The sequence below is a fragment of the Aedes aegypti genome, chromosome 3 (genome assembly GCF_002204515.2).
Source record: "Aedes aegypti strain LVP_AGWG chromosome 3, AaegL5.0 Primary Assembly, whole genome shotgun sequence".
NCBI lineage: Eukaryota > Metazoa > Arthropoda > Insecta > Diptera > Culicidae > Aedes > Aedes aegypti.
In genome coordinates this window covers 218,719,343-218,730,373 of record NC_035109.1, presented here as the reverse complement: position 1 = coordinate 218,730,373, position 11,031 = coordinate 218,719,343, and the positions used below count along the sequence as shown (strand labels likewise).

The following is an 11,031-nucleotide window of genomic DNA, read 5'->3' as shown; positions in this document are numbered from 1 at the left end:
GGGCCGAGCGCGACAGGGCTCGCCTAGGTAGCAGTGTTACGTTACCACAGATGTCATAAACCATGGCGATGTGATATTCTTAAGTCTCTTCACTTTTTTATTTTACTTCTTATTTTCATTAATAGCTTCATAAGCGTAACAACTAGTAATTTCTGTCCTATATTTTTTCTCTGCGTTCTTATTTTTTTACGACATTTTTGCATAAAGTTTCTGTATATTTGTATGTTTTGCATTCGAATATTGTTTAACCTGCTATTTCGTAAAGTTCACATTTTATTAGTCAGAAAGTGTTTATTTTATTCGTGTTATCTATAGTTAGTGTCCCTTTTTGTCAAGTAACTTTTGTCTTGAATATTTTTCTAGTCTGTTTGCCTTCAAATGTTGGTTTTCGTGTTAACCCTTCGCAAAGTTATCTGAGAGACTTGTGTATCGATGACGGATTGCTATTAGTATATGTGGTTGGAAATCTTTGCTTACATGGAATTTGACATTCATTGTTTTGTTTTGCTTTACAACCGAAACAGCAGGAGATTAACGATTAATTTTGTGAGTAAGCAGCGCAAAAGTTTAGGAGAACATAAAGCAATCGGACGACCTTAATCACCTTTTTGAACCGAACCAAGACCCTTGTCTACGAGATAAACTATGCACCATTTTAAAATTTAAGATTTATTTATTTTATTTATGACGCAATTACCAATCTATTCGTAGTCCACGATTTGTATAATAGTAATAATGTATTTTGCTAGCAATAGTAATATGTAGTGCTTAGGTAAAGGTTTCCCAAAATTTGTAGTTTATTTCTCAAAGAGAGAGTCACAATTATCATTTGAATGCTATCATATCATGGTCTTCTATCCTTCAATGCTTCTCGAATGCTTCCGCTCAATATATCTTTCGTTAAATATTTGCGCTGATATTCCTAATCTGGCATTTGTTTTGTAGTAATAATTGATTGTTGTTATAACAGTAATAGTATTTGGTAAAGCCAACAAAACATGAACTAAAGAAGAACATACAGTTACAGTATTTATTCTTCAAAAGTTGCAATGAACAATTAGTCCAGTAAAGTTACACCTTAGTATTTTGTTTCACTACTTTTTTTTTATTAAATTATGAACAGCAATATATTGCAAATAAAACCATCCGTTTTGGTGCATCCAGTCGCTCCTTTCACGCTGACGCATTCTTATACTATCTATAAAGCAAAGTTTTTCACAAATTACATAACCGAAACAAACAAAAAACGGTGTAAACGACTACACAACTCTTTAGAAAATGTCGGGACACTTGGACCAATCCTGCTTCGTCTTGGCGTCCCAGTAGGTTCCCTTAAAAACGTGCACCAGGCTATCCGTGCCCTCGTCTTGCTGTTTGCTGAACCACACCGGTTCGTATGGCGGGTAGGGACGACCTTCGGCTGCAGCTTTCTCGGCTTCGGCTTCCCGTTCGCGTCTTCGTGCTCGCTGCTTCTCCTCCAGTCTGTGGAAATACATTTTTGGATTTGACTCAATTAGCCGAAAGAATTTGGTAAAGGTGTGGCGCGAATGATTTTGCAGTTGTGATGCGTGCATGTATTTTTGTTCAAGCTTTTGAAAAATTATATCTCTTTTTTTTCTCAAGACTTTGATTGACCAGTTTCCTTTTTTATAAAAATTTCGCATTTTTTAAAAAGTTGATTTTTTAATTAGGTAAAAAAAAGTTTATCGTTAGTTATTAGATTAGTTTTCAGTAGTTGTAAGCGAATCATACTTAAATTGTTTTAGATTTTCTCCATTGCAAAACATGGCTTTCTTTAGGAATAATTGTAAATATTCTTAAAATGCTCAAAAAAATCCACTCAAAATTCCATCAATTTTTGCCGTACAAAATTTGTTTCAAGAATTCTGTCAAAATTTTTACTAGATATTTGTCTAAGCATTTCCATTTGAAATATGATCAACGATGCTTTTGAGGATTGCTCCAGATTTTGTTTGAAACATTCTACGCTAGTCCGGGCTAGTAGCGACTGAGTGTGGAGTAGGGGACGGACCTGGTGTAGTGGTTAGAACACACGCCTCTCACGCCGAGGACCTGGGATCAAATCCCATCCCCGAGATAGTCACTAAAAATTTTAGTGACGACTTCCTTCGGAAGGGAAGTAAAGCCGTTGGTCCCGAGATGAACTAGCCCAGGGCTAAAAATCTCGTTAATAAAGATAGAAAAAAAAAAAAAAAAGAGTGTGGAGTGTAGAACATTAAGAGACCTCATGCCAGGATTTTTTTTTAAGATTCTTCAAAGAACCAAATCAAACATTTCTCAAAGGGTAATTATATGATTGATGATTCCTCGTAATATCGCCATATTTTACTGTAGGTAATTTGTTATTATGGTTTCCAGGGATTCAATCGGAAATTAATTCAGGTTTACGTGAGCTAGGAGCAGCTTTATAGTGATGGGTCATATGCAAAGGCGCGTGATCGGATGGTGGACGAACAACAAGAGAATGTGCAAGTTGAAGATCAAAGGCCGGTTCCTCAACTTTAGCAGAATGAACGTGTACAGCTCACACTCCCGGGACCTTCCTTAGCCGAGTGGTTAGAGTCCGCGGCTACAAAGCAACGCCATGCTGAAGGCGCCTGGGTTTTATTCCCGGTCGGTCCTTTTCGTAAAGGAAATTTCCTTGACTTCCCTGGGCGTAGAGTATCATCATACCTGCCACACGATATACGAATGCGAAGAAAATGGCAACTTTGGCAAAGAAAGCTCTCACCCAGACAACCAGAAATCGCATGAAAGTTCACGTTATAACTCGTTTATTCATACTAATTACATCAAACTCGCAAAACGCCGTCGATAAACTCGTCAGATTGATGAGTTTCCTCGGATAAAACGCCTTTTTTCTGAGTTCATTTGTACATTTTGCTTCGTCCCGTACACTCGTACAAAGTAAGTCGAATCAATCCGTAGCAGCTGTCAAATCAACATTTATTCTCATAAGTTAAGTCGCATAAGATCACAGGTTAGTTCGGTAGAATATGTATACACTCGCAATGTATGTTAGGGTCTACCACAAAAGGCCGAATCACAGAAGGCCGAATTACAGAAGGCCGAATCACAAAAGGCCGAAAGCACAAAAGGCCGAAACATACAAAAGGCCGAATCACAGAAGGCCGAATCACAGAAGGCCGAGTCACAAAATGCCGAATCACAAAAGGCCGAATCACAAAAGGCTGGTCTATTCTTAGCTGACACCAGAGCTGTTAAATGTCATGAATATCTCGTGACTTCGACAATTGAATATTACTAATATCATCTTTCCCCGTGAAAAAGTCATTCGAAAATGTTTTTCCCGGTGACTTTTTCCGAATTACTATCGGTTGGCAATATTTGCTGATGCGATATTTCGCTTGGGAGGGTGCTATAAGCATTTTAAATTTTCAAAAATTTTGTTATTTAACAGCACTGAAGAAGGCTTACAGAATCAATGAGATTGACAGGATTTGTGACTGATCATGATCCACTTTTGTGTGCATGGATTTCCGTGTTGCCAAATTTAAATCGAGTCAAAATCAAACAGGCACTTTACGATGAAAAGTATTCTTAGTTAACTTAGTATTTTTATGATCACTTAAGGTGGTTATAAAACGAAGCCAAACTTTGAATTTTCAAGTGCACAAGACTGGAGAATCTGACAAGAGTTCGCGTTGAAAATCAATCAAATTGCTTGCTTGCTGGTAGTGACAAATTCGCGAAGCGCTATTTGGTTTTCAAGCCTTGTGCTCTTAAAAATTTGAGGTGTGGCTTCGTTCTATAATCACCTTAAACACTTGTTATACCCAATCTCAGCAATCATTATCCTGCTTGTTGCGTAAAAGACTATGTTGGCATTATACCGGGCAAACGCTTGCTGTCCGAACTCGCTGTCGCTCGTCGGTCCTAAAAATGGAAAAACATCCTCTGCTTGCATTATACCGGGCAAACGCCTGGATTTGCTATTTGCATGGCACCGAATAGATGGTATACACTACACAACCTTCGGATATCGGAGACTTCGGCGGCCTTCTGCCGCCTCAGTTCCTCTATCCTCAATGCGGCTTCGCCGCAGGGAGGATAACGCACTGGTTACTGACATGACTGCATTTAACAAAGCATGGACTTGTTCTATTCATAATCAAGTTTTATTATTGAGGTTTGTAACTCTAATTCGGCCTTTTGTGATTCGGCCTTCTGTGATAATCCCGTATGTTATTATTCATCACATAATATATGCACGCATATCGCCTCCACTTTTGTAGCCTCCAGGTGATTTCGTTTTACGTGCATTTTGGTTGTCTGGGCAGTTAATAACTGTGGAAGTGCTCATAAGAACACTAAGCTGAGAAGCCGGCTCTGTCCCAGTGGTGACGTTAATGTCAAGAAGAAGAAGAAGAATAATAATAATAAGAAGAAGAAGCTCACACTCCAGAAGCACTGATGATGGCAAGGACGACCACGTTCTAATTGATGGACGGCAATTCACGTCAGGACTTATCGTGGTGAAGGTGAAACTGCGTCCAAAACTATCCGTCATCAACAATGTTTGTTACCTACGGCCGCCTCAGCATGACTTAGGACGGCTAAAGCAATCGGATGTCGCATCTGCATACGCACAATATCTCGAGTTCTGGGTAATTATGCTGCGGTTTAGAACGTGAGGTTAACGAAAGGTGGAAGCAGTAATTCGAGGAACAACTGAATGGTGGTAAGAGCGCAGATAATGACGGTAACGACAACGGAAGAAGTGTCAATGTTAGTACAGCGAACGATGGAAATCAATCCACCCCCACTTTGAGGAAGGTGAAGCTGCTGGTAAGAATGATATCGGAACTGAACTGAGTAATGTATCGCATATACAAGAAAGGCAACAAGTTGGATTGTGAGAACTTCTGAGCGATCACAATTCTAAATGTGGTCCTTAAAAGTTTTACCTCAACCTTCTTTCGTCGATTGTCACCTTATCGGCCTTTTTATACCTTTCATATGAAGATAAGATTCCAGCATGTTTTAATTCCGTGGCTATTGTTCAATATTTTTTCTATTATGCGGAGAATCGGGTTGAATAGTCAAGCTACTATTTCCAACAGACCCAGTCAATTTATTTGCTTTGTGGATGATATAGACATTATTATTATTAGCTTCCTTAGGGACATTTTCAGCCCGTGGTTGGTTAATCTCCAAATATAGACCTTATCGGCCGTACATGCTATTAGACGAAAACGAACGCGACAAGGCTGGCTTAGGAAGCAATGTGGCGGACATACGAAGATGGGGTTTGAGGTAGTTGCAAGATGGACGGACCAAGTGCACAACGATTTAGCGAGCGTATTGCAGAACTAGTCTTCCTAGTACCGACCCATTTTGACGAGTACCGGTTCTACGGCACTGTAACTCTCAGTACCGATAAAATATCGGTCGGTAAAATAATAAGACCCCGGAATCCATTATCCCGAATACCATTTCCCCGAATGGACCATAACCTCGAATATTATTGCCATGAAAGTTCCAACATGAATATTCGATAAATGAACACGAAATATATGTTATGGAATATCAAGTTAAGCTTAAGCACGTCTTCTTTTGTTCGTTGGAGATTATTGTCGAATTGTTTATAATACATATCACAAAGAGAACCTAAAGCTCCGGGAATAGAAAACTTATCCTCAGTAGGACGAAGTGTTTTCTACTTCAAAATATACTTTACTCAATTGATTCTTGTTATCAAAGATTTATCCTTCTTTTAATCATCAGCTATTCTTTAAGGGTCAAGTAAGAATCAAAATATGTGTGCATTCGATTTTGAGAAGCTATGACAATAAAAAAATTCGAACTGAATGTTAACATTGATACTGTTTTCACATGGGATAATTATGCGAATAGGGGCAGTATAGTCGAATCACGTTTATCGTGACGGCCTTAACTCAACCAGTACAACTCGAAAGAACAGCCTGTAACTCAAAGATGCTACAATCACTGATTATTATTATTATTATTATTATTATCGAGATTTTCAGCCATAGGCTGGTTCATCTCCTAGCACAATCACTGATTAAAATATTTACACAATGTTACAATGTTAGCAGTTATTACGCCGACAACTATTACACTACTAGATAAACCTCGCGTGTCGTACACATCACGAGCAAGATGGATTTCTAGACTCAAATTCGCGAGCATCCTGGAAGGAATATTCAAAGTGCATCACTGACTTTCGGGAAAGTGTCGCATTCGGGGAACTGGTTTTCGGGGTAATGGTATTCGGGGAAGTGTTATACGACCCACATTAGCTTCATATGTATTGTGTAATATTTTATGTGGTGCGGAAAATCGTTCAATATGAATAATAGATTAACTATTTTCATGTTATCACCATGCTTTTCATTCATAGAGTAGGATTTAAAAATGCAAGTTTAATGTTTGACGGTTTAATTGCCATATTATGTTTGCGTATTTTTATAACAAAACTTTCAGAACCGGAGAAAGCTTTTTCAGGGACTATCCAGATGTTGCTCCTAAATTTGGCCCATGCATCGTGAAGTTTCAACAAATATTTCGCTTTGAACTTGTCAGACTCGTATTACACGAATTATGCCGAACAATTTCTATTAACTTTTGTACATGATTTGGGGCACCTTTAAATGCTTCAATATCCTGAAACTTTTCTTTACATTTGTATGTAGTTATTTATAAGTACGGAGACAAACTATCCTTAGTGCTGAAAAGATGATAATTAGAATAAGCCTTTATGTAATTCGTTCCTTGATCGACCTGAGAAGTTCGCCTTCAAAAAACTTTACCAACCTTACGTAGGTACCATTTATTGTAAAGAAATATTGTGCATTTCTTTCACTACTGGACTGCGAAGTGCGGCTTCATAAGAGCGAAAATGCGAATAAAAGTGCAGGATTGCATCGAATCATTTCTGTGTCTTCAGCGGGATTGTTGTTTGGACTTCGAGGAATAACCCCGCTGAAGACACCGACTCGATTTGATGCAACCGCGCACTTTTATTAGCATTTCCGCACTTGTAAAAACTTCTGCGATAGTCCAGTGGTGAAAGAAATGCGCAATATATTGATTCAAACCAATGTTTGATTTTTCATCGACACCGAAAATACCGGTACTCAATGCTTTACCGGTATTTCAGTACCATAAAATGGTCGGCACTACCGGTTATCGGTACCTAGACAGAACCGAGGGTGTAAAGACGCGGGTTCAAACCGAGCAGTGGTGCGTGAAATTGTTGATCCAGCATTAACTGACCAACTGAACAAAGCTCCAGATATTACTCTTGTGATTTTCCAAAGAAGGTGGTATGTTTTCATGAATGTATCCCATGAATTGGAATTTCCTGGTATTCAACCGAGTATTCCTCTCTCTATGAAGAAACTACTCCAGAGATTTCTCAAGGAAATTCTTGAATTTTTCGAGAAATTCCTCAATGAATGATCCCAGGAATCCATCCAGTGCATCTTCCATGAATGTTCCTAAGAATTCTTCCAAAATTTCCATTCAGCATATTTTCAAGTATCCAACCAGTATTCTTTCAAGGATATCTGCAGAAATTATTCTAGAGATTCTTCCAGGATTTATTAGGAATGTCCCAAAGAGATCCTTACCGCAATTACCAGATGATTTTTTTTAGGATTTCTGCATAAATTTATCCAGTTTTTTAAGTTTTCGTTTAAAGATTTCTTCAATGATTTAATCAAGTTTTTCTAAGGAGTTGTACATAAGCCACGTGATCATTTTTTAAGAGATCCTTTCTGGGCCGCGTTCAAATTTTTTTAGGGGTTTCTTTTATCCATTATTATTATTATTTTTAACTTGGTGGCGAATGATTTACTTTTTTATTAAAGATATATTTCTCTGACAAAATTCATGTATAAATCTTTGGAAAGAAACAAAAAAAAAATGACAGAAAAAAACTCAGAAAGAAATTATGGGAGAATACCTGGAGAAGTTATCCAAATTACTGAAAGTATCAGCGTTAGACTGTGGGATTTCCTGAACGAAATTCTGGAGGAATTTCATTTCTTGAGGTATCGCTGGAGTTTAGTTACCGTAAGGATGCCATTCACCGCACTTTTAACAGAATTTCAACATGTTAAATTATGTAAAAAATCGGATGTTCGGTGTATTTCACAACTTCTGCAAGCTAACACATCTGCTTTTGTAAGAAAAATGTTTAAATGTGAAAAATGTATAATGGTACCGAATAACATGAATATTAATGATACATGTTTACGGCATCCTAAGTATGAGGCCCTTTATACAGCACTAGTTGGAATTAATTTACTTTCATTTGCTAGTTATTATCTTTGTACTATACTGCCCATAAATGCATAACAGTTCCACGTGAGTTTTCGTCAATTTTCAGTTATTCATGGGAAACGTCATTAAATTGCATGCACTTTTATGGTATTATAAGAAAATACTATGTTTGTTCTAGAAATGTTAAAAACAACATCGAAAATTAGAACTGACGTAACTTTTAGCTCGGAGGTTTTGAAATTTTTCAGTGAGGTGAATATCGGTATGATATGATGTCAAATTTAACCACCAACAGCTGTTCATTTTACCCACATAGTGCAGGTAAAATGAACATTTACATCGGTTTTTGCTAGCGATAAAAATATGTGAAAATTTGGCTATTTTAGTCTGAATTCGTATCGATGCTATGAATAACATCCCTATTTTGGATGTTGTGCGGTAGAACTGTACAAATTCCTCGTTTTACTATCAGAAACAAAATGATATCCTTCATTTTACAACCCTTTCCCCTAAGGGAAATATACTTATCCACAATTGTTGCCGTACGTTCACCCATCAAAGGCTTCTTCAATAATCAATATTAGTATCTCCAGGATTTCGCCAAAATCGAGCTTAATATCGAGTCAAGAACAATACCAGGAATCTATAAGAATTTTTCTGAAAACATTTCAAGTATCTCAATTAGGTAAGTTACATAAAATTTTCTTTCAATCTGCTCAATATCCTAAGTCAGAACTACAACAAAAAAAAATGCGAGACAAGTCTCTAAGATGTCTCCAGGAAATCAACGATTTTGCTAAAACAAATATTAGAAACCGTTAACAATCTCTCCAGTATTGCAACTCACAAAAAATAGTCATTATGTAAAGTGCGAGATGGGAGGCACTCGAAAATCACCTGGTAAAATTTTCTACTTTCGCTCATAATACATTTTCCCAGTGTGTTCTATAGTTCCCCGGGTATTTCCCGTTTTTTTACCGGTCATTTGAAATTCCCAGGTTTTTCCCGCTTTTCCCGGATTTCCCAGATGGATGGACACCCTGGAATACGGACTTTCTTCGAGATTTTAAGCCCGTAGTTCATTATAACCCAATCGAGAAGCTTTACTTGGTGTGATAAACGGCGCTTCTCGGCGTTGTATCTCGCTTTCAATTCTTTTTTTATCTCTTGCGTTTTTTTGGCGAATTTATCAACGGCCGTATAACTTCCGTCTGAGTCCATTTCATCAGTCGCCGTCGCATATTCAGTGTCCTTGAACGAGTTCAAATAACTTACCCAATGCTACGTTTTCGGTTGAAACTAGTATGCATTTATGGGCAGTATAGTACGACAACATATTAAACCGTGGCAGCTAAGAAGCATTTTTCAATCTGCCATAAAAAAAAATCATTGTTAAACGCATATTTACTACCTAAAACAGCAAAAATTTGTTTTTTTTTTTTTAAATATATAATATAAAATCAGATGAATTTCATTCTTAAAAGTCCATTTTGGTTTAATTTGAACGGTACCTCATGCAAACCATCGGGGTTCATTTTTATTTTACACTTCTAGTCACCCCACGATCAATCGAAAATCGTACTTCTGGTTACCCTTTTGGCTGTTTTTTTTTTATTCTGCGTCCTGTTTCACAGCGTTCCATTTCACTTTACTCCGTTCTATGAGCTGAATGACGTTTGAATCATTTTTAATGTGAACGATGTACAAATTAGTGGGGTTCAAATTAAAAAGTGTTCAGATTAAATGTGGCCAAACCAACGGGGGTACCCGGTATACTAATACATGGTGATAACTTTTATTGTGAAAATTTGTTCAGATTTTACAAAATAATTCAATGAGCGATGAATCTTGCATGGGCGGTGAATGGCATCCTTACGGTATCTGTGCATATAACTGGTAGAATAGCTTGAGAAATTTCTGGAGGGATCCTGATCTAGTTAATGAACTTAATGAAAGAGAAGGAGACGAACGCTTCCTCCTCTTCTGTGTCTATTCGCATTTCACAATTCGGGCATGTGGTTCGTCAAACGCATTTAACATTGCAAAGTAGTTCGCCACTCGAAAAAAAAAATCAACGGTTTACCACTTACCTTAGTTTTTCCCCATTACTTTCGTTCCATTTGCCGTCCTCCATCAGTCGCTGATCGGGTCGAAGGCGCGAATCGGTAGGTGCAACGTTAGGCTCGGGTTCGTTCAACTGGCAGGCAAGTATCGTAAAGTTGTAGTATTTATCACAATCAGTTGGCGGTAGCCGCCGACTCCAGGCCGTTTTGTAGTTGCCCGTCTTGTAGACGGGGTTTTCGGCAGAACCACTAGTGGACGTTACGGGTGCAATTTCAATCTTGCTGTCCCAGGTACCATTTATCACCCATTTGACCTGGTTGGAATTGTCCATCACAACGCCTTTGACGCGGCGCTGCGTGTCCCTCGTGAAATACGAGTACGGAAGGTATTTCAAGTGACACTTCACTCCCTTGGCAGACTTCTCGCCATAGATCTCCATATCGCCGTGGTTATCGACCCAGAGCTTTCCAACGATGATGTTGTGCACCGTAGTGGTCACCTTACGCCACGTGAACTTGTTGCCTGTGGCAGGAAACTCTACATGTGCGTAACCAAGCGGAACTATCTGAATATATTTGCCACGAAATTTGGAGGTCATCGTGAACTCTTGCCAACATCTCCATCCACGACCCTCGCAGTACTGTGCCGCCATAGGTGGATGATGAGAAACCTACG

The 11,031-nt window shown here is 38.3% G+C and overlaps 1 protein-coding gene across 4 annotated transcripts in view; it reads right to left on the bottom strand.

The window, feature by feature from the left end:
• Positions 1-204: 204 nt before the first annotated feature.
• Positions 205-11,031, bottom strand: part of LOC5579855 (oxysterol-binding protein 1) — an 85,845-nt gene continuing 75,018 nt past the window's right edge. For all 4 annotated transcript variants that reach the window (XM_021852528.1, XM_021852530.1, XM_021852529.1 and 1 more), the window contains 2 exons: positions 10,383-11,026; positions 205-1,482 (listed from right to left, as the gene is read on the bottom strand). In XM_021852528.1, coding sequence (XP_021708220.1) covers positions 1,272-1,482; positions 10,383-11,026 — 855 coding nt within the window. In that variant the 3' untranslated portion in view covers positions 205-1,271. The remainder of the gene's footprint in view (positions 1,483-10,382; positions 11,027-11,031) is intronic.